Source organism: Grampus griseus (genome assembly GCF_964374135.1).
Source record: "Grampus griseus genome assembly, chromosome: 13".
Classification (NCBI taxonomy): domain Eukaryota; kingdom Metazoa; phylum Chordata; class Mammalia; order Artiodactyla; family Delphinidae; genus Grampus; species Grampus griseus.
In genome coordinates this window covers 37,778,540-37,796,959 of record NC_139007.1, presented here as the reverse complement: position 1 = coordinate 37,796,959, position 18,420 = coordinate 37,778,540, and the positions used below count along the sequence as shown (strand labels likewise).

At 40.1% G+C, this 18,420-nt stretch overlaps 1 protein-coding gene across 2 annotated transcripts in view; it reads right to left on the bottom strand.

Moving 5' to 3' along the window:
* SOBP (sine oculis binding protein homolog) overlaps positions 1 to 18,420 on the bottom strand; it is a 158,148-nt gene that overhangs the window by 50,296 nt on the left and 89,432 nt on the right. The window contains exon 5 of one of the 2 annotated variants that reach the window (XM_082669224.1): positions 15,538 to 15,633. The exons of the other annotated variant lie outside the window; for it this stretch is intronic. Within the exon in view, the coding sequence (XP_082525350.1) occupies positions 15,538 to 15,633 (96 nt within the window). The remainder of the gene's footprint in view (positions 1 to 15,537; positions 15,634 to 18,420) is intronic. 2 annotated transcript variants of the gene reach the window in all.

Below are 18,420 nucleotides of genomic sequence, written 5' to 3'. Positions count from 1 at the left end.
TGATTAATTGAAAAGAGAACGTAGGCAGATGTGAGGGCAAGACTTCTGCTGCTCATTAAATGAATATGTCCTTGCTTGTCTTCAATAAGTTAAGTGGAACTACTCAAAAGCAATTAAGTCAGTAGCGAAATTCATTAAATTTTAAGTAATTATTGGTATTAAATTCTGTAATAGAATTCAAGACTTTGCATCGTTCTATTTCAAAAAGAAAGATGATCATTCTATGGGGCCAATTCAACAGAATGAGGGCTCTGAGAAAACTACATCTTGGAGCCACTGACATTTCGTATGAAAATCACCTGAGAGAGAGAAGGAGCTGGAAGAGGGCTAGGGGGATTTCCGGAAGCTTTGCTTGCCATCCTAGACCAGATAGACCCGAGTGTCTCACTTAAACCTAGGAATGTAGTCGTGTTTCCAAAGCAATTCTTTCATTTAAAATCTTAATCTAAATAGTTCGAAAAGAATGAAAAATACATATTTTTAAACCTAATGCCTTGAATACTACATCTGATACTTTCTCTAGTAGCTAAATTCAAACACAAACATGGATATGCGGCATTGAATGCAATTTGGAGAAAATTCTTTCCAGGCTCCACTCTCATGTGGGAAATGAACCTGGGTGACTGGGGTGGCGGGGAGACTATGAGGTATGCCACAGTTCAGAGAGGGAACCCCAGATAGTTCTCAGAGCCCAGAAGTGGCTCCTACACCTCTGCCACTATTCATTCTGCCCAAGAAACCAGACAACTCAGAAATCTATCAGAGAGGAACTCCATTCAGCCAGTGCTGCCGCATTCCAGACATTCCTGACAACTCCCTAGACGCAGGAGAGACCTTGGAGTCTGAGCTGGCTGTGGAAAAGTGCCAACAGGGAGCCACACCAGTACGGTTTGTTCATTCATTCATGCAGTAGGTATTTCTTGAGCGCTTATTCAAAGCCTTTAGTAAAATGAGTTTATAAATACTTATGTATGTCTATATCTATCTATCTATCTATCATCGATCATCTAACTATAATATAAAGTAAATGTACAAAGAACTTATAGAAACCAGGGGGCAATTCTGTGAAGATGGAGTCCATTTCGTACCCATCCAAGATGATCTTGCGCCCTGCACCTCGTAAGCACTCAGTAAAAGCTCGCTGACTGAATGATGGAAGAAACTGATGACGTGGGCTTTGAGGAGAGCATGATTGTGTGTGGCACCCGCATACAGTTCTCTAATTTATGGAAACAGTTAAGAGATGTTAATGGCATGGCCAGGATAAGCCAAAGAGATGGTGATGATGGCAGCTGAGAGTGAAGGAGAACTGATTGCAGAACCTTTGTCTATTCCCAGGTTTCTTGCTCTAACCATCAGCATCTTTAACAGTCCTGTCATTTCTTTCTTGGGATAGAAAACTTAAAATGTAAACCCATGTATTGTGGTCATTTTAAAAAAAACAACAACAGTGGCTTCAACTACATTTTTTAAGTCATACTTTCAAATCTACAAATAACTCTGTATGGTTAGTTTCACAATCTAAAAAGACATTATTGTACTTTCATTGTTTGCTGGGGCTAACACTTCGATGACATGAGAGCCAGTCTAGATGCAAGGCTGTGGGGCTGTTGGTTCTGGAGAGGCACTGTTCCCACCCTGGGCCCCGTGAGAGGCGTCCCCACAGCAGGCTGACCAGACACAGAGACAGGAGGGAGATATGTGATTCTTACCATTCCCCAAAGGAGGAGAGAAAAGCATATTACGTACACTCTAATTGCTGTTGGAAGAAAAAAAATTCCAGTCCTCGCACACATTGTAATTTTAGAAACCATAACTAAAGCTAAAACTAAATTAGACTAAATAGGTGTATTAGGCTCAGAAAGAAAAAAAAATCAGGGCATGTGGAAAGACATTAGGTCTCATTTTCTGTTTGCATGTTTTTCTGCTATAAAGGGCAATTTATTGTCCCACAGCTCATTTTAATCTTCAACATGACCTTGATAATCTGTGTAGGATAGAGGCAGCCCAACAATTTCAAAGAGGAGTTCTAACCAAGGGAGATGCTTTCCAGCTTTATCATGTTCACTTAATGACATTCTGCTCACATTATTTTGGATTTTTGCTTCTTTTCTTTCTTTTTTTTCATTTTTATGACTGTCACAAGTTCCACATGCATTTTAGCGAAATCAGGCCAAAAGAAAACTGATTTATCAAATCAATAATTAAGTGCCTAACTGATACATCCTGAAACTTATCAGCATATGAACAAAGAAGATGGCCAAAGAAGTAGGTGATGGTGTTTACTTCCAAAAGAAAAGTAAAATTTTAAATAGTCAGGTAATTAGGAAAATCAGGGAATGTGGGATTATAAGAAATTTGCTTTGGAGGTTTAACTAGCAAACCCTTTTTGTGTAAGACGTTTTTCCCCCCAAACCATTTTATATTAGTCTAATACTCTATCTTAGTAAAGACAGTAAATTCAATAAGATGTTTTTTCTTTGATGAAGATCTTGAAAATCTTTAGGGTCATTACTGGATAAATACCAGTTCTCCTTCTAGAGTCCTGTACACGTGCAAGGTGTGAAGAGTAAGCTAAATCCACACAATCAAAAGCTATGTGTTATAAGATTTTTGTCTTCATTTTTAAAAAACAAGGAATCTAATTATTCATGTGAGTTTTATTTACTGGCATTTCTTTCTTTCTCTTAAAAGTTGAATACAAAAAAAGGGGGTTTATTCCCTTTATTAGTTACCTTTTGTTGAGTGCTTATTATACACCAAGCACTTTATATGTATTATCTCATTTAGCTTTTATGGCAACTCTAAATGGTGTATACAGCTATCGTTCCTGTTTTACACATGCAGAAACCGACCTTCCCAAGGCCACAAAGCTAGTCACCACACAGCCAGGTTAGTGTGACTCCAGGGCACATATGCTGCACTGCCTCTGTGCTGTTCTCTCGGCAAAGGAGTTATTGCATTCTTGTTAAGGGAGATTCTATCCCTCTTTAATCCAAATTTAAGATCCTTTCCCCCCTAGTTTGTGTTTAAATCACAATGATCCCTGAATCATTCTGGATCACAGTTCAGTTTCTTGCTTCTACTTTGATCTCAGTTTTTCCCACTGTTCACAACTACCTACTAACTCGATTACGACTCTTATCCAAAGTCTAAATTTATAAGAAAATTGGCTTGGGATGAAATCTTTGCCAGTTACTTATATTAACATGGTCATAAGAACTTGATGGCCAATATTTTTGGACAGTCATTTGCAGTCTCTTTCTTGCCTTTCCAGCTGTGAGAAGCATTTGTCCTCATCACAGTGTGCCTGGACTGCTCTAACCACCTTCTAGAAGTCTCGCTGCTTGTGTCCTGCAAGGCGTGAAAGCACTGCTTTCGTAATGGCACGTCCTGGCGCAGTTACCTAATACAGATCCCATAGCCTAAAACACCAAATGTGAAATTAGCTGTCTGGCTTTCACTGTTTTTATTACTTGACCACAACGTACCGAGGTAACTCTATTCTCACTACTCACAAAATGATGCCAGGCAGTGTCTCGATGACCCCCACGTGCTCCCTGCTCACCTCCCTCCCATCATTCCACCAATAGTCTTCTCTTTCTCTGAGACATACTTCCATTCCCCTTCCTCCAAGGACCAGCCCAGGCCCCACCTCCTCTGAGGATCTATTCCTGATGACTCCAGCCCACCATCTCTTCCCCATTAAATGACCCTTTACTTCCTTTTTCTACACATAATACTTCAGTACATATTTCTATTCTCTAATCAGCATACCACCACATCTGGCACTTTAACATACACTGGAAGTTCATTGTTCATATCAGCACAGTTTGCATGTAAGCTCCTTATGAGAAGGATCCACATTTTATGCTGTGTTTGCACTGCAACACACGTCTTTTAAGCACAGCACTGGGGAGATGGTAGGTGCTCAATAAATGCACCTCGACTGAAAGACAAATATCTTCAAAATCTGGGTCACATACATACCCCATCACCACCTACTCTCATATTAATTCCACCTTCTGAGTTGTCTCCATGACACTAAACACTCAGGTTTTTAGAAAAGGTTTTAAATCTTTACAGATATTGCATTGAATTATAGATATCGTCTTCATGCAAGGTACACAGAAGAATAAATTAGAGATGTAAGAAACTATCCAGACCAAACACACCAGAGAATATATCCCTTGAGAAAAGGTCTTTTGGGTTTGAATTATCAAGACCGGCTGTCTCTACTGATGCAATTCTCAACTTGGCTGATTTGATGACAGTCATAACATTGTTTAAAAATAAAAGTGCTAAGGAAAAATGAAAATGAAAATTTCACTACAACTTTATTTTTCCATGTTATTTATTTTTATGTGTTCATATATAAACATCAAATTATGTTTTTGATGTTTATATCAAATACTGCATAAATGATTGAGATGTGTTAAATGCCATAGGCTCATAAGCACTTCTGTAATGCTCTAGTTTATTTTCATTTTCCTTTATGTATGTATCCACATTTCTGCATGGGATATATAATTTGCCTTCATACACTGTATTTTATATACACAATGATGTCACAAATTGTCAAAATTCAAGCTCTCTGGCAAATATATAAATATTTCGCTAAGCCAAAACTAGTGTTTACACCATTTTTGTCCTAACACATTTATCAGACAATTTAGAAGTTAAAAACACCACTGCTTGAAATGGCTATATAATGGAGACCCCAAAGTATTTCATGTATCTTAATAATCAGGCTACTTTTCATTTGAAGGCCTTATTCTAGCATATGCTCAATATTAAATATCGCCTCCCTTCCCATCTCAGGCTTTGACATTTAAAAATGTTTATGTGGTTTTCCCCTTCTGTGTTCACACAAAGAAGAGTATAACAGATCCTGCTGCAATATCAGAATCAGATTCAAATTTTCCATTCAAAGGAAACCAAACTATATTGAGATCTGAACACTATAAAACAGCAGAGTATTTCACAAAGTTAAACATAGGGTGTAACTTAGCTGATATCCTGAAGGTGGATTATCAAATTTGAAGTGTAGGAAATGTACTTATCTATGTGTACTTGTCTCTTCTGTAGATTGGGAACCTCTCTAAGAGATGATGGCGTTGGTGATGATGATGGGTAAAAAGATCCTGATTTATTTTAAAAACCCATACTTTATCCTAATGGAATCTACAGCTCATTCTATTGAGAAAGAGAGAGAGAGAGAGAGAAACCATTGCTTCTCCACCAATGTATCTTCATGGATTTTCAAGAGAAATATTGATGGATATGCAATCCAAAGTAGAACATTAAGCACTTTTCTGGATAATTAAGGCAAAAGTACTGCTTATTATTTTAAACCTGGCTTATCGGGAGTATGCCTTAACCGGTTCAACATTTCCCTTGAAATTATGAACAAAGCCATCTATCAGCTCCACTGAAGGGAAAGGATACAGCAGTAAAATTCTCAGCCAAGACAACCACAAACCAACCCTCCACTCCACCTTGTCCGTGGCCAATGCACAACCCAGACCCAACCTTAAGCATTTCGTTTTTATGTGAACTAGAACCAGGGGGATATGTTATTGCATGCGTTCAACCAACAATAATTTTTGAGCACCTACGTCCACAGATCATTGAATCTATATCACCACTGATCGTTAAGATGCTATTATTTTATACCATTAGGAAAAAACATGGCCAATGAAAAAAATGACAAGTCATCAACTGTAACATGCAATCCCCCTTCTTTTTTTGGCCTTTCTGCACAGCACACGGGATCTTAGTTCCCCGACAAGGGATTGAACCTGGGCCCTTGGCAGTGAGAGCTTGGAGTCATAAAATATGGGGTGGGCAAGCATGGTTCTCAGGGGTACACAGAGCTCTCAGCTAGGGGAGCCTCATCTGGACTTAAAAGAGGGTTATCTCAACTTCTGGTTGTACGTGGCCAAGGAGGAGAAGCTGGGAAGACAGCCCTCATGGAGAGTCCGATGCCTCAAACCAGAAGAGTAGGAAGTGTACAAAAAACATTATTACAAAAGACGCTTAAGCCAAATTCAATGAGAAAACACATTAAAGACCGTATTTGCCTGAACCTGCTTATTTGCCATTGAATCATGGCCGTCTATCTTTCTTCTTCTCTTGAAATTTCCTCTCACCGGTCCCCCATCACCCCCACATCCCCATCTCCGATTTCTTGCCTCCTTTATTACTCATATATGTCATTCTTCTCAAGTCCAAATACTTTTTATTCCCTTTCCCTTTTTCTCCCAAGAGACTTTCATTAGCTTGTTCTTCTAGCCATAAACCAAGCATATGACTAAATATGATTAATCCTAGTTCTGGCTGGTTTCTTAGGCACTTTTATATTGATAATTGATATCCTATCTGGTTTTCTGGCTTTGCTTGATATATGATGTAGAGTTTCTATCAAGCCATCAAAGGTGAATTCTCTTTGGTACTTTGGGTAATTGTTCAGTTCTAGCAATTAAAACAATGAGGGAAAATGTCACTGACCCCTAACTCCAGTATGCTACCTGATGGCCGGAAGTCTTGAAGGCAATAGATCAGTTCACCCCGAGGAATACAACCCCATCAAATCAAAAGAGGCCAAGCCTTTTTTGAAACGGCCTTATTGATTGTAAAAAGAATCAAAATCTTCAAAAGAAGATTTAACATTTATCATATATCATCTATTGCTGTCAGATTTTTAAAAACCCACTCAAACGCTTATAACACATTGAAAATTATATTTTCTATAGAGTACCAAATTTAAAAATATATATACTTTGGTTCCTTTCCCTATAATTTAGTATTCATTGGAAATTCTCAAACACTGACATGCCTTTCTGAATAAACTCCCCTTCCTAACGTTCCCACAGACGTTCTTTCTGGCTTCCGAATTCTACCAAAGAATTGTTACCATAAAGGAACTACAAAGAGCGATTCTGGATTAATTGCTTAATTCCTTCATGTCACAAACATAGATTGAACCCCTTCTCTCGCCCTGGGATGGAAGAATGTATCAGACCTGGTCCCTACCTTGAGAAGGTGGCAGTGTGTCTTGGCCTGAGCACAGGTCAGAGAGATGTGGGTCAAATCTAGGCTCTGCGCCTGCTCACTAGATCCCCTCCTCTCTCCCAGGGCAAGGAACGTAACATCCCCGAATTTTAATTTCCCCATCTGTAAAACAATAATAACAATATCTACTAGCAAAGGTATAGAGCGTACAGGGTCTAAAAAAGGGTCTGTAAAGACCAAGCACAACGGCACGTTGGGGGCGCCCCACAAAGGATGGTTTCTTGTCTCCTTCCCTTAACAGGCTTATCAGAGGCACGTCCATTTGCTACTGCAGACATTTACATGTGTAAATTATATTTTTCCTTTGCTTTGCATTTATTATCTTCGTTGTATATTTCTAAGATTAACAATTTTAGTATTAAAGGGGAGAGCAAGATGAAGGGGTCTTGGATCACGTAGAATCTTCCTGGACAGTTATATATATTTTTAAAAAGCTTAGCTATAAGAATTGTCTGCATAATGCACCTTTGTCCCTCTCATTGTTCACAAGGAATTATTGTGGCTTTTGCATGCAAATATAAATACGACTTTCAGATAATCTGTTGCTAGAAAATTTGGTCAATGGTATTCTATGATGTGCTAGTAAGTATGCAACCTTGAAAGAAATAACCATAATCATAATTACAACAACCTCAATTGAATGCCATCCATTTGCTGAATACCGTTCTAAGCGTCATAGGGGTATTCATTCGTTCAGACCTCACACCAACCCTACAGGATACATAGGATTGTTGTCCTTATTTTACAGACCAGGACATGGACACAGAGATATTCAGTGACTTGCCCAAGGTCACACAGCCAGTGGGTGGAGTGGTGGAGCCTCCTGAATCTGAACCAAATAGTCTGGTTCAAGAGCTCAAGCTCTTTACTCCAACATCGTACTATTTTCTGGAAGTTTTAAATTCTTCTTTGAAAAAGTACTCCAACATTTTAGTACCTCACAAATCAGCAACATTTGCTACGCAGCCAACAGGCATCTCTAGTGCCCTCGGCATAAATAGGCAAGTGAGTGGATGTTCAAGGGTTTCTCTGAAGTTTTGTCCTAAATTAAAATATTACCTGTGGGCTTCTATCCGACCCCACTGGAAAGAGACTCTCGTTAGAGAATAAAGGCAGGTACTTCCAGCATTTGCCTGAAGATTTTGTTTAAACTAATGCCACCTCCTAGATCCATTTTATTAGTAATAAGACTCCTGCTTATTGAACTTTTTCCTAGTCTGTGTCGGCGCACTAAGTGCTTCATATACATGATCTCATTTACTCCTGGAAACAACCCTACGAGGCAGCTACTATATTTATCTTCATTGTATTGATAAAGGCACTGAGGCTCAGGGCAGGTAAGAAAGTTGCCCGGCTTGCACAGCTGGCGTGTCTGCAGAGCTGGGACTGGGACACCCACTCTTACCCACCCTACCACAGTGCCTCCCCTGGAGAACACATGGTCCTCGATCCCTCTCTCTGGCTCCAAGAACCACTGTGATGTACTGTGTGATGGACAGCTCATGTAAGCTAGCATGAACACCAAACCATGTGCCTCTGACCTTTTTGCACAATGGCCCTGGAATGGGAAAGGCGAAGATCTCCATGCCTTAGAAAAGGGGGCATGCAGGGGACCAAGGGTCTCCAATCAAATCTAATCCCAAGCAGAGTACCTACACCAGAGCAGAAGCAGGGGAACTCCAGCCCTCCTGCAGACAGCTTCTCCCCCAAAGAAAGAAACTAAAAAGGGACAGTTAAAAGAGGGTTTCAATGGGTGGTAGGTGAGGGGAGATGGTCTTTGTGGGAGAGGGTCTTTGTACAGGAGAAGAAAAAGGCTCTAAATCACAAGACCATGGCAGCAATGGGAGCCAAGGGGCTAAAAAGAGAAAGAGAGAAGCAGCAGAGCCAGCTGGAGAGCCAGGGGAAACAACAGCACGGATGGAAACAGAGGAGTGTGCAGGTGAAATAGGACAACTCAGGTGGAATCCACTCCTCTGCCTGTGTTAAAGTCCAGATGGTCTAGGTGGAGAGCATAATGGTGCCACCTCTTTTGGAACTGACCCTTGTTCAGTCTAAGATTGGTCCTCTTCTTTCTAAAACGGTCCATTTTTCTTTAAAAAAAAAAGTTCAGAGAACTGTGGGAACACAGGAGTAGCTCCAGAGTAAAGGGATCTGGAGGGTGGGTAGAAAAAAATGGTTGGATAGGCCAACTCTCTCTAGATAGCAACCAATCCCTGGGGATTTCTGGGTCATTTTACACCTTTGGGGCATTTACAATTACTATTTCAGGAAACAGGCACACAGCATACTACATACACATACATCATACTATATTTTATTTGATATGATGGGAGTCCAAGTGTGTCACCATGAATTTTAATTCTCAGTGCCTGGGCTGCTCAGTTGTAACAGCAAAGAAACAGTGTGTCAATTCAAGTTGAGCTGGGTCATGTATCTGGCTTTCCGCAAGACTGGCAGTGTTAAGGGAGGTCTTTGGTCAATTATACCTATTTTGAAAAGCCTATCGAGTTTCAAGTGAAATGTGGCTGTTTTTATCACCTTTTGGGCGTTCTCATTAAGATTCCATGATCTAGCCAGAAAGGCCTAGCAGTAGCTAATATCTGACAGCAATCCAGAATTCCCCCTCACTGTCGCGATGAGGCCAACATGCACTGGTGAGAGGGGCTGGGTTGCAAAGAGATCTGATCTTACTGTTAAATAAACACATTTAAAACTAGGGGCCTATGCAAACTATTCTATATAGGATGCATAAACAGCAAGGTCCTACTGTATAGCACAGGGAACTATGTTCAGTCTCCTGTGATAAACCATAATGGAAAAGAATGTTTTTAAAATGTACACATATGTATAACTGAATCACTTTGCTGTACAGCAGAAACTAACAGAACATTGTAAATCAACTGTACATCAATAAAAAAAGAAAGAAAAATTAAAATATAGAAGAACAAAGAAGACTCAAGTCATCGCTAGCATTATGGCAAGTCTTTCACCTTAAGGGTTTTTAAAACTCCATCTGAGGGCTTCCCTGGTGGCGCAGTGGTTGAGAGTCTGCCTGCCGATGCAGGGGACACGGGTTCGTGCCCCAGTCCGGGAGGATCCCACATGCCGCGGAGCGGCTGGGCCCGTGAGCCATGGCCGCTGAGCCTGCGCGCCCGGAGCCTGTGCTCCGCAACGGGAGAGGCCACAGCAGTGAGAGGGCCGCGTACAGCAAAAAAAAAAAAAAAAACAAAACTCCATCTGATCGTCCAAGCCTTACAAGGCTGTGCTGAGCAGGGAGGGAAAAGCATATTGCATAACCAAGATTCATTGGTTTTATGTATACATAGTCACAAAGCTCTAATTCCCAGTTTACTCAGTCTTAATGGATTCTTCATAGCCAGAGAAGTGGTGTGCTAGTCTTTACAAAAAAACAAAACAAAACCAAACAAAAAAGCATATAGGCTTCACAATACTTCAGCAGAATAAAAGGGTGGGATGGGTAAATGGGTGGGTGAAGCAAGATTAATTGTTGATAACTGTTAGTACATGGAGGTTCATTATATGACTCTCTACTTTTGTATGTGTTAGGAGTTTTCCATAATAATTTTTTTTTAATCCACAGAAGTACTAGGAATTTCCATGAAGCAGAACTACTGAAGTCTAGACTTGAAAGGATGGTGTCAGTTATTTAGACCTCTGCAAATGGGCCGGCCTACCAGCTCACCCTGTATCCTTCAGGTACCCTACACTCCAGCCAACTTAGTTGTCAAATGAGGTGTGAGTCACCTGGGCTGTACTTTCCCACTTCCTTGCCTTTGCCCATGCTATTTTCCTCTGCTTGGAATGACCCCTTCCCTTATACCCCAGCTCCGACTATAGAAAATCCAACCCACGTAAGGCCTAGATCAAAGGTATCCTCCTTTGTTAAGTCTCTAATTATGGCATGTGGAAATAATCTCTTCCTCCTTTGTACTCCAGAACTTTGTGGGTGCTCTCTAGGGCCACAGCTCACTGTGTAATGATAATAATCATGAAAAAAAGAAGCATGATGATGATAGCAGTGAAGATATACTGAATGTTGTATGTACCAGGCACTTTCGATACGTCATCACTTTCGATCCTTACAATATCCTTTGAGGCTATTACCCTTTTATTATCACATTTTACAGATGAAGATCTGAAATGCGAAGAGGTCCAAAAGGCGAAACGGGGGTCCAATGTGATATGATGCCAGATGTATCACCATAAATATTAAGCCTTTGTGCCTATGACCCTTAGCTACCACACCAGAGTGATATGGTATAAAGTCTAGTTGAGACAAAATTCTAACTTTCAGGAAGACCGGAGGGCCCACATTCCTGACGGTTAACAATACTGCATATGCCTATTCTTCCTACTGAATTGTAAGCTCCTTCAGGGAAGGGACTGTGTCTTTTTCTATTTGTGAACCCCCAAAGCACTGTCTAGTAAAATGCCTTGTACATAGAAGATGATCAGTAATATCTTGTTAATTGAACACTGCATTAATACAGAGCAGTTCTGCCCAAGGGCGATATACAACTCTTATAATCCACCTTGCTGCCTCCACAAGGAAATAAGATGGACACATCAGCCCACAGAACTGCCTAGGCCACTCTCCTCTCCACCAGCTCTATTCACAAGGCCACAAAACTGAAATAGTTTTCATCTTCTCCCTACATTGGCATTGTAAAGAATGAATTCTTCTTTCAGAAAGAAGAAATAATTATTCCCCGATGCTATTTTTATTTAGCTTCCCAACTGAGGGCCCCCTCCCCTTTCCTCTGCAAAGCTCCCACCCTCAACAGAGTAGGGAAAAGCCAAAAGGAGTCAAACTTTGTCTAGGTGATGACCCGGGAATCTGGAACTAAGGAAGACAGGCTGTTCTCCTCTTGAGTTTCCTTTCTCTTATTTCCCCTTTCAGACTTCCTAAACCCGGGTTCTTTCCAACCAAATTACACCACACTGATTGCTGCTAATCTCTGACCATATTTTTATTTTTTATTATTATTATTATTTTTTTTGCGGTACGCGGGCCTCTCACTGTTGTGGCCTCTCCCGTTGTGGAGCACAGGCTCCGGACGCGCAGGCTCAGCGGCCATGGCTCACGGGCCCAGCCGGTCCGCGGCATGTGGGATCTTCCCGGACCGGGGCACGAACCCGTGTCCCCTGCATCGGCAGGCGGACTCTCAACCACTGCGCCACCAGGGAAGCCCTCTGACCATATTTTAACCTTCTTCCTGAACACAGTGATGCTCTCTGTCCCCTAAGAACACTTGGGGCTCAATTGTCTTCAATTCCTTCCCCAAACTCTTTCAACGTTCCTTTTTCTCTAGCTAGAAGTCTTCTCCCTCCAAGGACTCAGCTCATGCTATACTTCTGCTAGGTGTTACCCCAGGTGGCTTTCAAGAACTGAGCAAGTACTAGCTTAAGAGAGGTATGATTTAGGTCCTTCTTCCACTCTGGCTCTTAATGCAATTCCCACCATCAATATGAGCATTTTAATAGGGGAAATGAGAAGGCCTTCTAGTCCCAAAAGAATGAGGCAATAATGGTAAAGGGACTGGCAACAGAGTTGGGATTTGGGACAAGGGCTGGTCATTGAGGCTGGCTCTAAGTGTTCCCTCTTCTGGGCTCTCATAAGCCACGATGCTGTATTGTTCAAGTGATGTGAATTTCCCACATTTTCTTTTACTGAAAGCTATTTGCTTTGGTCATAAACTTAAGCCAGCAAAAGACCCTGAGGAGTGTGTGTGTGTGTGTGTGTGTGTGTGTGTGTGTGTACATACATCTACCTACGAAGAGGTAGATGGGGCCACAGTGAATTGTGATATATCAAATAATACTCAAGTTTTATCTAATGCCACTCATCTTGACAGCCTTGCATTTTCAAAATTAATAAAAAGCATAAGGAAACTGCTACACAGTCACCAACCAAAGAATCTTGGCCACCAAGCTAAATATCTAGTCATCTGTGTTGTACATTAAGTGTGAAGGCACATATCACAGTTTGAGATTTAAATGGGCAAAGCAATACCTACAGGAAATCGACAGTCACATAGCAGGTTTTTCTATCAGCCAATGCTTTCTTTGTCAGTGCCTTCTGATTACACACACTTGTGTATTCTAGGCATCGGTTCTACTTTGCTTTTGTTTAGGTTACTTAATATTCCTCCTCTTCCAAGAAGCAGAGACAATCAATAGTCAGTTATAAAGTCAGAGGCCATGTCCCATCTACCTGGCCAGGGTACTTTCTGTCAACACCTGTGGCCCAGAGGGTTAGCCTTCCAGCCATGTGTTCCTGATCACCTGGGAGACTGGAAGTAACCTGTGCCCTCAAGGCTTTCTCCCAAGAGCCATCACCATCTTCCAAAGAGCTCCCCCACTTTCTAAAGCCACCCTTGTTCTAGGGAACCATGCAAGATGGCAGACCCACCCTTAAGGTAAGAAAAGCCCTTTGGAGTGGGGCTTGCAATCTTCTCTCACCAAGTCTTTTTAAAATTTGCCCTAAGCTGCACTAAGAAAACTCCAAGGACTTCCTATTTCTCTCTTATGAATGAACAAATCATTTTCATATAGAAGCATAACTTCTCAGGGCTTCATAACCAGCCAAACACCATCCTTTCTCTTGCAACTGAAAAAAATTACAATTCTCCTTGGAGAAATAAGCTTACTTGTTTTTTCTCTCTATTTCTTTTTTTTTCTTTTATCACAAGAAAGTGTACTGACCAAAATAAAGCATTTCTAACAGAGACTAAAAGGACAAAGACTGTACCAATCTCTCAAAATTACTGCCAACACAATATCATGTTTAAGCACAGCAATGACTAAACGTATATTTTCTCTAAAGATAGCTGGAAAAGATGTTCACATATATGTTTTACTTTCTCCAGTATAAACTGACCACAGCCAGAACTCAAGCACATTCATTTTTCCAATAAATAGGGAAAAAAATCAAATATGGCATATTAGTTTTAACAATATCTCTAAAAAGGAGTAAGCTACTCTCAAAAGCATTTTGATACCAAAACATAGTATAAATGGCCCCTATAGTCTTCTGCTAGAAAATCAGAGTGACGGAGTAAAACATTAAAATGAAAATGAAAGAAAAGGGTTCCCCCCAAACAGGTAATGCTAGCAAGCCTGGAGGTTTAAGAGCCCTAAGATAAAACATAAAGTGAGTTAAAATTTCAGGGAAAAAAACTGCACTTATAAGCAACAAATTTGCCTGTGGATTAGTTGGTCAAGGGACGACACACAGAATAAGTGATGCTATTGTAAACCACGCAAACTGTGGAGTGGGAAGGAGTTTCTTACTGTCAACATCCAGCTACTGTGGCTAGAATGAGAAAGAACTGTATTTTTCTCTCTTCTCCTGCTCTTTGGACACTTTGTTTTTAATGAACAGTTGGTATCAGAGCTAAGTCCAAAGACTGTTACATGTGGGATTTCCTAACGCAGAGACCTGGCAGGGCTGTGCTGTTAGGCCAAAAAACTAAACAGAAAAAGAGACTACCTCAAAATGTAACAAGTGAGCATCCTCATTCTCTTTCAGTGTTTTCATTTAGTTGGAGCAAATGTTTTGCTTTAATGCAATTGAAAAGAAAAGAACATTTAGGGACAACATAGCTAGATCCCTCATAAAGCTTCATTTTCAAAAGCAGTGTTTGAATCTCTAAATAAATGACAATTCATTCTCTGTTTACTTTAGGTAAACAGAAAATGCATTGCAGAGCACTTGTTTTCAAAAGCTAATCAAGAACATTAGGTCCCAACAGATTCATTTAATAGAAATATAATAGGCATTCCTGCTCGCTTTTCATCTTGTCTCGCTATAAATGCTAAAATGAACAGCAAATTAACCCTGCATTGGAACAGAGTCCCTGTCACAGCTGAGATCCTCTCTCTCACGACTTGGAAACATCCCCGCATCCTGTCGCTGCTTTGACTTCTACATAGGAGAGAGAAAGCGCCTGATTGAGTTTGGCAAGAGAGTGTAGGAATACTTGAATTCTAAAGGGAGTACTGCGTGTCAACTCTGCTATCTTTCCTAGCAGAACAAAATATTACCATGTTGTCTCCTAAAATAGTGTACAATTAGGAAGTAGGAGGAGGGATGGGGATGGGATTTTTTTTTTTTTTTCTTTCCAAGCTACATACATCAACTGTCTTTTTCTATATTTTTAACTTTACTAGCCATTCTCCAAATGGCTGCTTATCAACTACTATACAGAACAAGCTAATAAAGACAGGGCCATCCAAGCTCTATAATCAGATACAAAAGATTTGCAAACAATTTGAGATCTTATAATTCATATTCAGTGATATCAGAATTAGCATTTAGAACTCTATACAGAAAAACTATAATACTTCAAAACTTATGTAATAATGAACAAACCCTTTCAAAAACTGTTTTCACTGTGCTAAAGTAACATTCTAGACTTGTTGTAAGTATGTTATTCTTACAAGTAGTTCGCAGTTATTCTTGAAGGCAAGCCTTGGAGTTTCCTTAGCATAGTGCTGCTGGGGAAAATTTTCAGCATGTCCATCTTCATCTCTAGCCTGAAGGGAAATATAATGGCCTATTTAGGGACTTACAAATAATGGAAGAAAAAAAGCTAAAAGCATAACAGCTCAGATCATTAAACAAACGGGAATCCAGAAATCACAACATTAATAAGAAATTTGTTTAAATACGCAGTACGCCTTTTAGGTATCAAAATTTGGGATTTATTTTTCTTTACATAGTTCAGTTTGAACATGCAAATTCATTGTGGTGTAATATTTAAAATGATACAAAACAAATCAAAAGCAAATAATTCTGTTGAAAATTACCACCACTTCAGACTTCCAGTGACTTTTGTTGCACATTTAGGATTATATGACATACATACGTGTTTAAACTTTTTGGCATGCTTAAGCAATCTCTAGATAATGCACTTTTAAAAAATTCTAATAGCAAGGCCATAAGAAAAGCAATTTGCATAGTTATATTTTGCATTGTAATATTATTAGAGATAAACTGATTCCCCTCAATTTTTAAATAAAGATCTAAAAGGAGTAATGATCTAGTAAGAACAATGATTCTTCAATCAAATGCAGTAAAAAAAAAAAAGATTTAATTAAGAAGCTGCATTAAAAGTTACTGGTTATTTTCATCTACACTCTTAATTAAGAAAGTTGAAGTTTAAATGGAGACATTAACAGAACCCATTAGCAATACCCCTTGCATACAGTCTTCCCTTTCTAATCTCCATTGGTTTCTGGTTTGGAGTTGGAGAGAAGAAAGAGGTAGGTGAAAGGAGGCGTGTCTGCAGCACACTCATTAAACCATTCATTTGGGTGACACTTGCACTCTGCTCTGCACTCCTCTTATCTCAGCCCTAACTGCTCTCTCTTTCCTGGCCTCCTGAAATTCACAGCTGAGCTGTCTCCCTCACATATGGCTTGCATATAATTATGCATATTCCATTTTGCACTGCATTAAAATGATGAGCTCCTGGCTCCCTGCCAGCTGATTTTAAAAAGCCCAAGTGAAGTAGGAGAAGGGAGAGAAACACAGGGAGAGCCGCACAGGAAGCAGCAGGTAGTTCTATCTGCTGTCTCTTTAGATAAAATGTATGTCTGGCACCAGGGGAACAGCTGAGAACTACCTGTTGTGATGTATGGACTGAGGGGGAGAAAACAATGAGCATACATCTGTGCATAGCGATGACAGCGCTGATGTATTGTTTCTCTTTTAATGGCGTGAAATCTGCCCCTGACAAGTATCACTCAGAGCTCTCAGCTAGACTAGGGACTGTCGTTTTAGAAAGGGATCACTACTCCGTACATTTTAGAATGTACAGCTTGCCTTTCATAAAGGCTTCTGCCACTTATTGCAGGGAGGGAACTGATGGAATTTGGAAGTGGACTGTCATGGTAGTAATACTGGGGTTACAAAAAGTATTTTTGAGATTTACAAACATCTCTGGGATTTGGTGCCTTTTAATTTTACCTTTTATTCCCCCCCTCTACCAAATCAGAGTAAAATAAAAATGCAGGATTGGACGATGTGTGACAGAAAAAATGTGTAAGCATGCTCATGTCCAATCAAGGCACTGAAACCAGTGATGTTTCTTCTCACAGCATCAGGTCTACTAGGCAGCTACATCAGTGTTTAAGCCAATAGAGCCTTAAATGGGGCCCATTTTAAAGCAGAGTGTATACATAAAAGGCAGCTGTATAAAAAGCGGTAAGATGCCAATGGGTAGCAAACATGTCAGATTCTTAAGTGAATTTTAAGGCACTCTGTGAGGTGCAGGTCTCTTGAAGGCAGGGACCACATCTATTTCATCTTTCTTACTCTACTATGCCCAGCGCCTTACTTTTAGTTGGTGCTTAACAAACATTTCAGTGATGAAAAGAAACCCATACCTGGTTAGTAACTAGACCCTACCACAACTCTGTAGAAGACACCACCTCAAAATATGCTAAACTTGGTGGTAGGTTTATTATATTCCTGATGCACTATGATGCATATGCTTGGAAACATACTTGGCATATAGTTTACAAGGGCTACTATTTACATATGTATGTCTATATTCAATATATATGTATCTTGTGTATAAATATTCATAAGGTGGAAGATGTTTATTATGCATGTACTATGTATACACATTCATACACACCAGATGCCTGGGGATATTTTCAACATTAGTGGCAAAAATATATTCATTCCACTTACATGTAAGGTGCTCACAATGCTTTTTATGTTTTTAAAGAACAAAAAAACCCATTAAGGTTTGACTGTGCTTCCTCAAAGGGGCTCCAGGATTTTATATAAAGTCTCATAATTTATGAGAGTAAATAAAACAGCAGTGGAAGAGAAAGGAGAGGAGGGTTGGAGTGATCAGAAGTGGAGAGAGAAAGGCAGAAATTTGCTTCTTTATTAAACCGTGTATTTGCCTCTGCATCACACTCCATGGAGCTTGGAACAGTCTGCCTCTGATAATCAACCTGATTCTTGAGTCCAAGAAATTCCATCCTCCAGCCATTCGCTGTGTTTCCACCACATGCCACAGAGACGGAAAGCATATGACATGCAAGAAGACCAAGCACCATCACCCTCACGTGTGTGTGCACACACAAGCACTCACACACCTCTCACTGACGTAATTCCCTTTGCATTCTCAAGTTTTTTAATGTAAAATTTTAAATTATTATTACTGGACTAAGTGAAATTAAGTGCATTCATCTAAGGCAGTAGTTCTCTGCTCTGGTTGCATATGAGAATCATCTGGGGTGTTTGTTTTTTTTAACATATTGATGCCTGAACTCCCCCTCCCCACTATGTTTCCAAGATTCTGA